At 40.1% G+C, this 16,865-nt stretch overlaps 1 protein-coding gene across 1 annotated transcript in view; it reads left to right on the top strand.

The window, feature by feature from the left end:
• LOC139450455 (cholecystokinin receptor type A-like) overlaps positions 1-9,424 on the top strand; it is a 54,635-nt gene extending 45,211 nt beyond the window's left edge. Inside the window, exons 2-3 of the mRNA XM_071232161.1 lie at positions 4,020-4,397; positions 6,832-9,424. Of these exons, the coding sequence (XP_071088262.1) occupies positions 4,020-4,397; positions 6,832-7,391 (938 nt within the window). The 3' untranslated portion in view covers positions 7,392-9,424. The remainder of the gene's footprint in view (positions 1-4,019; positions 4,398-6,831) is intronic.
• Positions 9,425-16,865: the final 7,441 nt, after the last annotated feature.

Below are 16,865 nucleotides of genomic sequence, written 5' to 3'. Positions count from 1 at the left end.
ACTTGGTTGATGCATGTTATCAATCCCAATTGCGTGGATCGAAGCTCATGATATTAATCACTGGACTGTCTGGTCCAGACTCGATTATTTACAGACCGCCGTCACATAGCTGGAATATTGGGCGGCGTTAAACAACAGAAACACCAATCGGATGTTCTTGATTAAGGTTAAAACATCCAAGGTCTCAGAAAAGCTTTCCCACAGTTTTATGGTAGACATTTCGAGGACATTTGCAAATTTGTCTTGTCAGTGAGAAAAGTAATGTCCAATGCAATTCAGTATTTCAACTTTTACCTATTTTCCTTGTTGTTTAGATAAACACTCGACTTTCCTTTGCATGTGCTTGTGACGGGTACACACGAGCACATCACGCTCATGATATAGTCGGAAATGTGCAGATATTTCTATGGAACCGGTTTTGTCATGTTGTTTCATGTACAACAAACATTGTGTCTGATGCGAACAATACTGCTGTCATGTGACATGCCCATGTCCTACAAACAAGTGTCGGATAGGTCGATGTAATTAAGTCAAAGCCGGAACAAGAAATCCATTCCGGAAACTACCAGAAACCAAAGTAATGGGATTTGTTGTGTGTGTGTGCTTTCAGAAGCTTATGGTGACTAGTGTGGGGAGGGAATGAACAGTTAATGAGATTATCCTCTGCACATTTTACTGACGAGATCCACCTGAGGATGTTTCTAGCGATGTCGGCGTCTTGTTTTTGGTTGTAAACACGAAATGCTATTGTAGAAACACCGTCTTCATCGAGTGAGTGAGGGAGGGAGATGAACTCTGTCTTGAACAATTCTGTAGTTTTTAACAGTGGAGGACGTTTTACCACCCATTGTCTCGGTTCAGAAGACAGGCTTAACCACTAATCAAGCACACCGACGTCACATGTGAGGGCGCACGGGTGGCCTACTCGTCTAAGGCACCGCTGTGCAGAGTTGCGCCCCATGGGCACGCCAGAAACCTATGATTGTGGGTTCTAATCGCGGTTCGCCCCAATTATGTTTCCAGGTTTGTCAGCACCATACCCGTGCTCGTGGGTTTCACCGAAGTGGTAAACGTCAGAGACCTGCATCACTTCGGGCTTTCCTCTCACATTAAGCTGACACGCCGTGATATAACTGGAATACTGTTAAAAGCGGCGTTAAACCCATCACACTCATTCATTTCATGTGACCTTTAATCTTTGACCTCATTCATTTTTTATTATCTCCTGTTGTAATCTATTCATAACTCTTTCGAAAATTGAGGTACGTTATATTCATAGAAGGACATTTCGATCGAATTTACTGTTGATCCGATTTGACTTACATTTAGACGTGTCGATGTACCGGAGCAGATTCTGTGTGAAATCCTGTGACCATGCGGAAAGCAGTCGGAAGTCAGTATTTGGCCAAACTCAAGTTTGTATTTGACCTGGTTGATACTGACCGAGCTCACCCCGTGATAAAGTATGCTGTGGTTTAGATACAACACTATTTGTCCACGACCTCATTCGCAATGCAATCTTACACTGACTATGGTCTGATTTTGCCACCTTTGACCTGTTTAATATTGTCCGATGCGTCAAATTATTGAACGTCTGTCATATGGTACATCCATCAATTAATTTTGGTAAAAAGAAATCGATAATTACTCAAGCTATGGTCTATATGAAGAAAGTGTCAACAAATCGGCAGGGGTGATACCAACGAACACCATGGCGTATAACATTTATAGTGGACAACCACGTTTTGAGCTAAATACGTGATACATTCACGAATGATTTCATCGCTCTGCTTTTGATAAATGGGTACTGGCTTATACATCTATGTACACATATGTCCTCAAGTTCGCGGAACTGTCTCCGTGTTCTGTCAGATGGAGCGTCTAACCGGAAATCCCCTCGCCGCATCACAGCGAAAGACGTTCATAATGGTACTAGCTACCTTGCGCGGCAACGGCATTAAGGGCATAAAACAAGTACTATGAGTAAAGAATATCTGGGAGGTGTATTGGTGTTAATCTGCGGCATGACATCTCTGTGTACTAGTACTATAAAACGGGTATAAACCCGAACAAGTACAAACAGCCACACACGCGTGCATGTACGTCACGATATTAGTGAAATTATCTTGAACGCAACCATAAACCACATTCACTTCACATCATGATCAGGTACACGGCAAAATTACTCTTACCTGACTCTAATACAGAGTAAACGCACACCAACATCTGTCTCAGACACTTACAAGTACTGGTTTCAATATGAATGTTCTCATTTTGACGTGTGTCAAAAGATGGAATTTCACCTTGTGGATTACCCTTCTTGCTATCTGACATCAATTACTGCTATAGATAAATATACAGTTATTATCGCTTTTGTTAATAATGTGTTCTTGTTACTGGTTCGTGTTGTGTGTAATTTGAACTGTTCCCCATCCATGTGAATGCAACCATCTCATAATGTCAAACCTACATGTAAAATACTGTGCATGCCATACTCTGAAAAGAGTTCAGATTTTCACATTGTCTTTCATCTTAAATGTTAAAGGTAATGACAGAGATTAATGAACGGAGAAACATATTAATTCTAGTAAAAAGGTAATGCAAAATGAAATCAAAAATCGACTATGACATAGAATACTTAACCTCTTCCTAAAACGATTTCACGTAGAACCAGTCGCGTATATTTGCATATTCATGAGCAAACTGCAGGGGAAAAGGATTGGATTTTCAAAACGTACAATGAAAACGATTACAGAAACACTGTAAATTTAAGGTTTATAACACAACTACGACACACGTATCAAATCATCGAATGGCCATTTCTTGTTTATTTCATTTTTAGCAATCATGAAACATTGCATTCTATTTTTTCATGACTGTTTATATTATTAAACAATCGTATCCAAAACGATTTTGGGTTACACCTGCTGTTGAGGATATATGAAGTTCACATTCTTACTGCAAAGACAATGAGATTGTTGGACCACAGTTGACAAGTGTAGCTATAGTACATATAGGAATAGGAAGAAATCCAGTGCAACATCATCAGGTGTAGCATGATGTATTACAGTTAATGTCAATGAAATCTGGTGTCTAATTATTTAAATTAAATGCATGTGTTGTATAAAATTCGCTGTTTAGTAACATAATGTATTGGACAAAGGTATATAACTACAAAAGCGTGACCAGGTTAGTTGTGTTTGAATAATGTTTGTTATATCACGAGGTGTGATCTCAATGCGGAGCAAGTCCAAAGTGAATCTGGTTGTAGATTTGTACCACAGCGATGAATCTACAATCGTGGCCAAGGTACTGACAACCAAAGATTATACTCAGGGCGAATCGGTTATCGAACCGATTGTCAATGGTTTCTGACTCGTCTAAGGGTCGCATCACTTCACAGTAAACTGTGGCGCCTTAGACGACAGGACCAAACTTGCCCCTGTTGTCCATGGATACGAAAAACCAAGGATCATATCAGAGCGAATCTGAGAATCATTCCTTTGACCAGCGGATCATACCTTAGACCACAGAGCCATTAGAGTGAGTGAGTGAGGGAAGTTTACGCCGCTTTTAGCAATTTTCAAGCAATATCACGACAGGGAATACCGGAAAATGGGCTTTACACATTGTATCCGTGGGAAATCGAACCTGGGCCTTCGACGTGATGAGCATACGCTTTAACCACTTGGCTACCCCTTCGCCCCCAGAACCATTAGAGTGAGTGAGTGAGTATGGTTTTACGCCGCTTTTAGCAATATTCCAGCAATATCACGGCGGGGGACACCAGAAAAAATGGGCTTCACACATTGTACCCATGTCTGGAATCGAACCCGGGTCTTCGGCGTGACGAGCGAACGCTTTAACCACTAGGCTACCCGACCGCCCCCTGAACCATTAGAACCAAACCAATATCATATATCAAAATGTTCACTTATCGTGCAATTTCAAAAAGCAAATGTTATATTATACAACACCAGGTCCTGTATACTGTTGACACTTCTCTCTTTCCATTTCAGGTGTGTCAGTCGGAGTGAGTTGTTTCACCTTGGTGGCTATTTCAATGGAGCGCTATTTCGCCATCTGTAGACCCCTGCACTCGCGGTCCTGGCAAACCCTGTCCCACGCGTATAAAGCACTGGCGGTCTGCTGGCTGCTTTCCTTTGTTATGATGATTCCAATAGCCGTGTTCCAGAAGATCATTCACTATCCCAGAGTCAACGTCAGCATCTGTGACGAGGTATGGGGCGATGTGAACTTGGAAAAAGCGTACACCATCATTCTCAATTTGATACTTCTTATTCTCCCAATTATCATCATGAGTGTTGCTTACGGAATGATCTCCTACACGCTGTGGCTGGGGATTAAGATGGAGGAGCAATCGGATAGAAATAAAAGTAAGTATTAAACATTCATTGCATTTGAGAAAGGTTAAGTGAACTGACTGCTTTGATCAATATTTCGGTCCTACCACAGCGTGAATAAGATGCCGGTGGTCGTTGGTGCTGAAAAACTGGCGATCCAGACGAAAGGTGTGTTTGTACCTGCGACAAGCGATTCCTGGTTTGACTTGGAGGTGAGGGGTGGTTTGGAGCAGGGGTGGGGGGAGGGGGAGGACTGCGATCATGTAACATTTAGTCTACCCGTTTCCTCAAGACCTTAAGTTTTAATGTAACCTGCATGTGCAATCATTTTCTCTTCACTTAAACTGCTAAACAAATTAATTTTAGTGTATAGAGGCACAAGGTTAAAATCAAATTGTAGTTGTATAATGCTCGATCTTAGTCGTAAAAAACACGTTGTCCATATGTATATCACTCCAGCAGTTCACCATTGTAGTGAGTGAGTGAGTATGGTTTTACGCCGCTCTTAGCAATATTCCAGCAATATCACGGCGGGGGACACCAGAAATGGGCTTCACACATTGTACCCATGTCGGGAATCGAACATGGGTCTTCGGCGTGACGAGCGAACGCTTTAACAACTAGGCTACCCGACCGCCCCTCACCATTGTACTATATACAGAGACAATGAATCAGTTGCAAAGAGGGCATGGGTCACAAGGTCTAGACCTGTAGTGGTGGACTGATATGACATGGTACTAACAACCACTTTCACGTGGAAGGTCCCATTCCATAGATATTCTTTGCCGTGATCCTTCTTTCCTGAGCACAGATTTACTTAAAGAACAAAAGACTGGTTCCGATGTGTATATGAAATTCATATTTCACTCACTGGCAGAGGCACCCATGGAAAACAAAATTTGTAGCCTTCACTTGCAGTGAGTGATTGAATGAGTTTGGTTTAACGCCTCTTTGAGCTTTATTTCAGTTTTATCATAGCGTGTCGGCTTAAAGTGGGATTAAAGGCCCGAGGGAGTCTCTTGTGTTGACGTTTTATATTTGCATGAACAGAACGTTTCTGCTGGTGGACTGAAGTTCCCTAGATTCATCATACGCTCCGTAGCATGTATCAATTATGTTGCGTCAGCTACAAAAGAAACGTTCGAGATATTAAAATTGCTCCTCCTCCAACCACCAACTCCCACAAGAACATATTTGTTAAAGGTTTGACTTCACTGATACGCAGCCGAATCTGTGCAATTGTACACAGCAGACGTAATTCAAAATTGACATATCGTTTTTAGTCTAGCAAAATCAGTAAAATTAATGCAATATCTGGTCCATCACTTGATTGTCTGGATTGTTGCCGCATGGCAGGAGTACTGCTGTGCAGTAGTGCTACCGGTAGGGCAGGTTGTCTGTACCCTTATCGCGAACACCTGGTATCATCACTGATTCATAATGATCCACTCATAGGATTTCCACCGCTATTTTGAGTTTATAAACCAATGGAATTGAGTCATATTTTTAAACCTACGAGTACGGATATTGTGTTGACAAGGCAAATATCATAATCGGGCGAAGTGTAAATATGAAACATGATCATCGGATTCTGGTACGACTAAGGTACGCAACTCTGCGATCTTGAGGTTTTTGCCACCCATGTTCCCCTACATAGTAGACACATGGGTAACAGGTGCTCAAAGCAGGTTTGGTTCCATAGAAACTCAGTCTGATGCGAGATAAAAATGTGTCTTACTTCACGAGTGTACATGTGGGGCGTATTGTTTTCTTTCGTAGAATCAGAAAACTATTCTCATAAATGTTATCAACACATCTGGATCAGCTGTTGTAAGGATAGTATGTTTTCCATTAGAAAACCATACCAGGAAACTAACAGCGTCAACATAACAGTAACACAAATAGTATTTTGAACAAACAGGTGCAAATTACTTCGGCGCAAAACGTCACAGATTACCACATCGTTCATCAGAGTTGCGTCCCTTAGTTTCCGGGATCCGCTGACTCTATACCCTGAATTCGAATCTCACAATTGTGACTCGTGGATTGTCAGTATCAGTGCATATGGGTTTGTGATAATTGTCGAAGTTGCTGTTTGACACCTATCCTTTTTAATGATAACGTAAATGTGTGAGTGGCGGTTTCTATCGGTAGAGCAGGACATGCTTACCATTTTCGCAAACAGCTGGTGCCTTCACTGAATTCCAGTGAACAATTCATATCCTTTTCACTATTTTACCTTTTGCGCCCTGTGAATCTGTTGCGGCAGTTATTCGAGACTGAATATCCACTGGAGTTGAATCCGACTCGCTACCTCACTAAAAATCATGATCACAAGCAGCAATATTATATCAGAAATCTGTGACACTGGGGTATGCTTCTAACTTGTTATAAAGGGAACGACGATAACAACGTGTTAAACATAAACACCAACTTCATGTGTTTTTGTTTGTTTACTTTATTACAGATAAGAAGGACAAAAATGGTTGCCTTTCGAACAGCAACCACTCACGGGGAAACGGAGCTGGTTACCTGGATCCTGACTACACAACAGCCACGTCAGCCAGCAACACCAAGAGAACCTTCAGAAAGTTTGAATTCAACCGTGCAATGAGGCAGTCAAATAGTGAGAAAAGTCGCGCCGCCAAGAAAAGAGTTATTAAAATGTTGTTTGCAGTTGTGCTGGAATTCTTCCTGTTTTGGACGCCTACTTATGTCGTGGCAACGTGGATTGTTTTCGATAAAGACAGTGCGCGGGCGCACATCTCCCCCCTGACGAAATCTTTAATTCATTTAGTGTCATATGTGTCGGCGTGTTCAAACCCAATCACATACTGTTTCCTAAACAAGAACTTCCGACAAGGGTTTCTGTCAGCGTTCCGGTGTTTGCGGAGACGTTACGTCTACGCTAGGCAGAATGAGTTGTCCTTCTCCGGAAATACTGCCACCACTAGAACAGGGGCAACGAACATGGGAACGTATGACAAGATACACGACTCGGATGATATATCTGAAAAGAGCTTTTGAAGGATTCAGTAGCAACTGGAAGAACATGCATTCGCTGGTTCATATGTTAGATATATATTGAAGGACATTGGAGACCTTTGACGCTTGATATTTATAATTATGCAGAATTATTCAGGTTGTATACGAAATGTCTCAAAAGGTGTAGTTTTTAATGAAATTATTTTTACCTAACAAGCAACCGGTGACAGAAGATAGAGCATGTCTAAAATGAACCGAATATGCTATGGATTTTGTGTACAAAAATGGAATAATAATGTATGCCTAAGGTAAAAGTAACTTGGGTCATCTGCCTTCGTCCCGTACACACAACAAGCCACTCGTCAGACTAGTCCACAGTAGCTTCATGGAGTTTGGGAGTTATGCAGAACGTCACCCAGTCGAATGTTCAAACTGTTATTATGAAGAAAAACAAATAACCGGATATTTCACTTTCATCTGTCTGAAGACCACAAATACTGTCAGTCAAATGCGACACAATCTATTTGATTAAACCTTTTTAAGGCACCTGGCTTCCAACAAGACAGTTATCCCTTTTTTCTTTAAAAAACGAATTATCAAATAGATCTTATTTCCGCGAGGTACTTTAGCCTTTGATTTGCCCGTTATAGTTACAGGTAACCGGAATAAACAAATTCATGAAAATGAGTTATTCTACTCCGAAACAATGCCTCTCTGAGCGAAAACCTGAGAGCACCTCCATGGAAGTTCGCGTCAGCATTCAGACAAACATATCTCATTCTGTATCTCGAAACCGAATATACTCGGGGAATTCCCAATGCAAAAACATAAATCCGCGTTGTAGTATTGTTGTAGATATGTTAGTCATTTCTGAGCGCCATGTCAGCTACAACCAAAAGTGTGTACTATGAAGGTGTCCTCAGATCTTTAGGTACCATATCGGAGTATGCAGGTATAGATAAACTTTAGGTATCTTTCGTTGCAAGATATGATAGTGACTCTGTGTTTCACTTCAATTCGTTACAGAAGCGAATAATGAATTTGATTATTTAGTGATCATATTTATGTTTTTGAAGTGTTGTGAACGCATGTGTTGTCAAAAAGGTAATTGTAAGGTATTGGAATATATCCTATACATATTATAAAGATAAAGATGAAATATACAGTGACTCTCATTTAGTCCGAAACGTCAATATACATCTACGTATTCAGAGAGACATTGCTTGGTACCCACAAGCCGTTAATCCAGAAAGGAAATCTTATGCCCTTTTGGGACCAAAATATGTACATACTTTGTTTCTAACGAATTCAGAAATCAGAAATGTCTTCATTTGAATGACAATTAGATTTTATTCATTGCAACGTATCTTATGTATAGGTAACACTACAGATCGAGTCAAACGGGCTGAATTAGAGGTTTTCAGAAAGCTATTTTTTACATATTTGAACATGGGCAAGTTTCTTAATTGGCTCATAATTAGGTTTACCGTCGAACATGTAAGCTATTTTTATGCCAGTAATTGTTGGTGGTTGGTCAAAAAGGGTCTTTGTCGTACCTCTGTTTTACGAAGACGGAGTCATCTGGATGAAAGGGGTGTCACTGTAGATACACATGAATAAATGTGAACCCTTACTGGTCTGCAAGTGCTTGTCAATCACGAAAAAGTTTAAACAACATAATATGACATTTACAAACCTAAACATACATTAACTAAAATATATGTCTAAATATACATTAATTTATCCATAGGTCCATATTTACAAACATACACGTAATGTTTATCTCAATTTACAATGCTGTACATTTTGTAAAAATTATATTTTCTTCTGGTAATAATGAGAAAACTTATATCAGAATTGAGTACAAATAAGATTTTCAAGAGAAGTCATATGAACCCGTATGCTGTTGTTCAGGATTGTGTTTATGAGTGTATCACCCGTATTGATATTAATGTTGACAGCACGTGCCTTGAGCCTCATTCCATGTGTTCCTATCATTATTGTAATTTGTTTACATGTTTATTATGATAATGTGCTACAAGTTAAAGGAACCGTGGTTTACATGTTGCTATACAGAAACTAATACAACAAAGTCATTTCTTGCTTGAACATTCATGTACAAAGAAATAAGGTCTAGTTTGGTAAAACTGTAGAGAGACCTTTCAAGGAAACATGCATTATGGAAATACTAGTAGTTACTTGTGGCGATGTCATTATCCGGAAACAAACACCCGAGGATCCGACCTCTGAGGTAGTCTGGCCGGACCGAGGCCGCATTAAGTGTGTTAATACTGATCCTGTCATTAAGCAGTTCGTCTTTAGAAAGACCGGCGGACCGTGTATTGCCAATCGCAGGTTGTCTTCTGGATGATGAAGTCAATATTGATCACGTGACAGGTCAATTGTGCTTATGTGACGAGTCAATATTCAAGGTTTGACCAAACCTTTCCGTTTCAGTTTATATTACCAATTAGGTCAGCAGTGGCATGTGTTGTTTTGTCACGTGAAATTCCAAGATTTTTGTGGAGGTATTTTGTTTACCGCATGAAAATGGCAATGTATATATGTTTCTGCACATAACGAGTCACAAACCTAACGTTGAAACTTCCTCTACAATGTACACAGCGGTGTCTTAGGTGTAAACTGCACTCTTTTTTTAACACAAGCATATGTTCATATACTGTTTAAGAAACTCATTTATCAGTTGGTACTTTAAAATATTCTCTTGGCGCTTTGTAGATATATCATTACAATTATAAATATGATATAGTCGAAACGACCAAACTATACATTTGTGCATACTGCCAACGAAATAATACGCAACTCTATTTTTGGTATATGGGTTTCGTGGTTTAGAGGGTATTTGGGATTCAACAGCGTGGTACCCGAGAGGAAAGTAGAATACCATTTCGTACGCAGATTCAACATTTCATAAAAAGTGGTGTATTATATATTTGTTTTATATTTTATCAGTATTTCAACTGCAAATCGCTCCCTTTTATGACCTACATATGACCTTTGTGATCAAAAGTCTGCCTCTGTAGAGTAAAATTCTGACAAATGCTTTTGAGATTTGAGTTAAGTTGTATTCATGACTCAGGATTGAGCAAATGAGATTCAGAGAGAAAAGAGGATATTCAGGTTTCAGTTGAGGAAGGCGTTGGCACCTCATATGAACTGGCTAGAACAAGCAATTACTTGTAGTTGCATGATCATTTACGTCACCTATGCCATTAGAGCCACGACAAACAATACATCTATTCATAGTTTTCTCTATGATCACACCCCTTGATAATATACAGTGAAACTTTGTTATTACCTTGTTCTGGGGAACATTAATAAATGTCGAATAATCCATAGTTCCAGTTAAGAATACTTCCAGTATAAGACCAAAATGCCGATAATGATTATGCCGGGAACATAAAATGATATCATCTTTAACAATAAATCGTATTTGTGTTCGTTTAACAAGGTTTCACTGTAGACAGGGCTAGTGTAGTATCTCCAAAATGGTTTTGTTGGTATTCACCAATTAGTTGCAATTTTATCTGTTATCATGATCTTTTCAACCTTACTACAGTCGTTACACTCAAACATATCCAGGTTGAACACGCATGTTGTTTCTTCTTGTTATGAAGCATACAATATGCATTTTCCGTTTGACTTGGTCCCTGCAAGAGCAATTGCAGAATTTCAGTTGATACTGGGTCTCAAATATGTGAGATTCAGATCTAGATTCAGAAGAAAAACCTATTTAAAAGTGACATCAATCTTAATCGTGTAAACATGCAGATTTACATGAGGATCATGATATATAAAGGTGAACTACAGTCACCGTCTGGGATAAAAAAAACACCAGAATGCGTTTAACAGTTTACTGAACACGAAAGATGCTTTCTGTTTACAGCCATAATATACCGAGACTCTTTCATCCTGTCACCAACTGCTAAACAGACTTGCGAAAAATCACAGCCCGACAAATAAACCTGCGCTTCTGCATAAAGCGTGCAGGCGAAAACAACAGCAGGGGTGGAGGGTTTGCCCTTGAGCTGCCAGCGCATGTGTCGAGGCGACGTGACAAGTATTCGTGAAGCTCCACACATCGCTTCCGTTGCACGCGGAACGCCATCTGCTCCAAACCGCGGTATTCATGCCGATGTTTCTGACATTAGTTTAGCAGACGAGAAGTAAAATACTATTATTAAACCATCCCGAAGACATGAAATGTTTGGTCCCAAGCTTGAATGTGTCCATCATTACGATAATGTATCAACTGTGACGTCATAGCAATGTGTTCTCAATGAGTTTTGTGATCACCGTGCTTTCCCAGCTGCACACCCCTAACTGTACAAGGCCCCGCTTCACAAAGCAACATCGACTCTACCATCGTCTTACGTCTCTGTTAATGCATAGGAGTTACGAGCGTATGATTGCTTTACGAAACGGGACCATGGACAGTGGTAAATGTAAAGAATAACACAATGTAAAAAAATTGCAGACACTATTTTATGTACATGTTCGTCTGTGTTAGGTAAATAAAACATATGTTTGTTCACATGTTTTGTAAATCATTCATGATAAATTTGTTTCAACGAGGGCCAGCTGTACATGATTTATAATCATATTGAACTAATATCCGGTTATATCCAGCCAGCTACAGCTTAACTTACGCTCGTACAGCGTACATCTATACCTTTTTGTGACGACGCACTCAGCAATATTCCATTTATATTAAGGAGGATACGCCTAGAGATATACATTGTGTGCAACGTTACTGTTCAACCGTCCGGAATGCCAAATGACCTGATTAACGAGTCATGGGTACGTAGTTTTGGTGTTCTTTGTTTAACGCCGCACTCAGCAATATTTCAGCTATATGACGGCGGTCTGTAAAATAAATAAGTCTGGACCAGACAATCCAGTGATTGACATCATGAGCATTGATCTACGCAATTGGGATACAATGGCATGCATCATAAACCAAGTGACCGAGTCTGACCAGCCCACCATATTACGAGGTCCGTTTTAACCCGGATCTTTACAGGTGGGAATGTTTTACGTTCATATAAGTATACACATATAGCATGCCAAACAGTAATCCAGATTGCGGTGTTACCGAACAACGGGGTCCGACCTTACGAGGTTTTAGTTTAGTTGTATCCCCATCCGACCATCCCCTTGGTCTAGTGGACACGACAGTGGTTCGATTGCCGCGTCATCGTGAAATACGTTGCTTCTTGTTACCTGGCTGGCGTTTTGCATTAATAAGGACTGGTCGGCTCCATGTGGGATATCCATTAAAATCTGCGTTATGATATCTCAATGGGAGTGCACATGTAACCGCCATTAGTCCAGACTAGTATTAGCAGACACGCGAACCTCACATTATCTGTTCCTTATAGAAATGAACAAAGACACTGAGTATGGTTCTGTTAAGTTTGTAATAGAGGGATTAACCCCAAAAGCCAGTGTCTCCAGCTTGTTTCAGTCGATCGGCAAGGAATCAACGGTTCATGGTACATACTGTGTTGGTACGTTTCCAGAATATGAAAGATGTCCTGCCAAGTTGTTTCTTGATACGATACATCTGTACAAAAGTACCAGCGTGCAGGATAACGTAACACTTCGAGTTCTTTTTGATACGACAAGAGGCAGTCCTAAACTTACAAGTCCCCTCAAAGTAGAGATCGAAAATGGCGAAATGCCCACTCGATGTCAATACAAACATAGAAAATTTCACCGGTATATGTGGCTTGTGAACATACGTTTGAATAATAGACATCAGAATCGAGCCATTAGGGATGGACACACGTGGATTGATACGATGGCAAGTTAAGAATGATAATCAGGGTGAATCTGGAATTGGAACCCACTCTACTAGAGACACAATTCTGTACAGCAAGTTAGACGACTGGGACGATTGGTCCGCCATGGATAATGAAAATTGTGAGGAAAGAAGATTTCAGCTACATTTGTGTAGGTGCATACGTCTGATAGCAGATTATGGCTTGGGATAGATTCTATGTGGGTGAGTGTTTTTGGTTTAACGCTGTGTTATGGTATATAAGTTATCGTCACGTCAGCTTGGTGTGGGGAGAAAGCCCGAAGTGATGCAGGTCTTCGACGTGTACCGCTTTGGTGAAACCCAAGAGGAGAAGGGTGGTGCTAGAAACCAGGAAACATAATCGGGTCGAACCGGGATTCGAACCTTCAGTCTGGTGTCTGGGATACCTAGTGGACGCAGTTCTGCACAGCGAATTGCGTTGACTTAGATGATTGGACCTCACATGTCAATGTAGGTCCCGATCTCCTATACGTGTGGTAAGCATCCACTAAGGTAGGACCGAGATATTTGCCTGTTTGCGTGTCATCGTGCCCCGCACGTGTTGACAGCTGCCTGGCCCAGACCCGATTTTGTACAGGCTGCCAAATACACTGACTCACTTACATGTTCCTCTTTCCAGATTGGTGATTATTCAGCCCCCATTGACAAAACGAGTAGATGGCTTTTTTATATTCCTATACTCTCAATAACAAAGCTAATGCATTTACACAACTAGGTTAGGGCCAGGCAAACCAATTACTGCCATGACAGTATATAGCCACGCTGTAGCTTCGGGGAACTGACACAATCAGCCAAGTCACACTAGCCAAACCCATTAGGACCTTCACGACAGGCAAAGATGCCGAGGACCTGTTCTGTCCTACGGGGGTCCACTGAAGGACAATGTGTGTCCCAGTGCAATGTTATGTTATTTAGCAGTTGCATAATTATCATCGGAAAGCAAGTCAATATACGTGTGATACTCATAACGTGAATGACGTAATGTAAGTGCGGGATAATCGGTTCCAAGAAGACAATAACTACAGTTTAATGGAATTATGCCTTAAATGATAAAATTATACGTGTTTTTATTGATTTTGGATTAAATTGAATGATATACAAGCATAAAACGAATCAAAATGACAACCTTAACGTCAAATGTATCTACAAATATGTACGCATTAACGACGTGTTCATGTGAGACATATATATCCCCGCCTCTAACCAATAGGTCAGTTTGGTTTCGACATATATTATTTACAACAAGGAATAGAATACAATAGCAGCATTGATATTCCATGCGTCAATACTATTTATTCTACATAGTGAACAGTATATGTCATTTCCCCAAATACTCATCCTTGCATCACTAAGTGTTGTCCTCCCACATTAAGCTGACACACAGTATTAAAACTATGATATTCTAAATAGATGGCGTCAAAGCAAAATCACCAACTCATTCGAGCTCGTCAGTCATCTTCTCTGAGAACAGGCAAACATGCATTCAAACCATACACATATGCGTGGAGGATATCCTTAAACAGCTTGACGATGGAACCTACACTATCCGGATATATCAGATACATATTTGTATTTTCATGTAGATTTACACAGACCTTGACAGCCGAAGACAAAATTACAATGTTTTTCATCCTTCACTTGAGAACGTGTTATTTAGAAAGTACATTATGGTGAATGTCGAAGCAAAGCAAACGACAAAGATACCAATTTTTACCTGTGTGCAATGCATGATGACAATCACAAGGAAACCAGATTGTCAAAACAGAAGGTGAAACACAGAAAGTGTTTCTGTCATTGATCGAACGTTCCAATCGCATATACAACTTACAAGGAGAGGTTGGAAGAAACGAAGAAAAATCTTAAGAAATTCGAAACAAATTGCAATTGCTTACTCCTTGTCTTGCATGTTGAAGAGTAAAACTCAGATGAAGTGAAACGTTGAAACTAATAATTGCAGTGACATCTCTGTTTTACCAAAGATGTACGGTATAATATAATCTCACTGGCATGTAGACCCAGGGGAGAAAGACAGCATAGGGACCATCCATGGCACAAGCCACTGTTCACATACATATCAACATATACTAGTATACCAAGGGTGACAGGAAATGAACCATGTAGTTTACAGCAGCACAAAAAAGCAATTGCTTATACTGACGATTCAGTCTTGTAATATGGCAATATCAATACATATGGGAATTACTGAAAAAGAATATGCTTGTGGGAGAAGAGGCGAAGTGATTTGTATATCGCTGTAAATTAAACTTCATGTGTATCAGCGATCTGACATCGTTCTATAAAGGTCAACCAGACAATACCCTTCCACTGATCCCCCACCTGAGCTAAAAATAAAAGAGACGAATGGAAACGCCTCATGTTCTATATATTCATCTTTGCATAAAGATTCGAATTCAGAGTGAAGTAACCGTTCCACATCTCTGTGGGACAAGGGGGTTTCCAGGAGTACCTCTGTGCGACGTGAAGCACCACACAAACAGTTACTCTTTTGTGCAAATTGTGTGAATGGCAGGAGATACTTAGGGGGCGGGACCATTTTGAGAATCCCTGCATCATCACGGAATTTCAGTGGTCGGTTTCTTGCCACTAGTCTGCCTTTTACGCCCAAAAGAGGTTGTTTCGGCGGGTGGCGAGTATGTTTGTTCTCTGACGTTGAAGTTATTATAAGTATTCAACATTCCAAAGTCAACTTTCCCAATTCCAGCAGCTCCAGCCTTTGGCGTCTGCCTTTGAGGAACATGTTTTTTTCTACGAAGATTTCAAAGGGCGTTGCATTACTGTTGCTCATACGTTGTTTCATCAGGGTGAAAAATACAGAAAATTGCATGGTTGACACGTTGAGACCATTTCCAAATTAGACACACCAGTAACCAACATGATGTCCAATACAATTCCTTATTTTGACTTGTACCATATCTTCCCGTGTTTGTTCAGTGGAACATTTGACTTATCTTGAATGCGTATGTTACCAGTGCAGCTAAATATAAGCTTTTCGCGTTCACCCGTTATCATATCAATAACTGATAGTGTTTTATAAACATATGCTTCCATGTAAGATGTAGTCGGAATCGATCAATGAAATCAGATTTAAGCCGAAATGTCTTATGGTTATGGAATAGTTGTGTCTTTTTCAGTATTATTGATAACAAACTCTGAAAACATATAAAATTCCTGTTTGCCACCTTAATGAATTACCAATGACGTAAATCTATGTGAATACAACACATACGATCTAACTACGAACAGAGGTCAACGGAGTGACATAAACTTAATGTCAAATTGAAGCCAGAGCAATGTTTTATTCATTACCATATATTTAATTTGAAGACGAATCAACAAAAACAGGCCGTTTATAAAGCAATTGAGAGAAAAGTCAAGGCAACAACGTTTGTTGACCAATGTCCTGGCGCTGTAAAAAAAGTTTCGCCTTCATTTTGTCTCCAGTATAGGTAAACAGCAACATGATAGGCTGTTGTCAAGTTGACAGACCGTGTTAGTGTTTTAGCAATCCAGTAACGCCTTATAATAACTGAGAAAATGCTAATTAAACAGATTTAAATTGATCTCAATATCTCGTTCATGTCGCCCTATGAACTCGTACTATGTCTACGTGTTAATAGACTAGACAGCGCTGCACACGCTACAAACAACGA

Source organism: Haliotis cracherodii, unplaced genomic scaffold (assembly GCF_022045235.1).
Source record: "Haliotis cracherodii isolate W230 unplaced genomic scaffold, xgHalCrac1.p SCAF_8, whole genome shotgun sequence".
Classification (NCBI taxonomy): Eukaryota; Metazoa; Mollusca; class Gastropoda; order Lepetellida; family Haliotidae; genus Haliotis; species Haliotis cracherodii.
The sequence above is the reverse complement of the archived record's forward strand: the minus strand, read 5'-3'. Positions and strand labels throughout refer to the sequence as shown.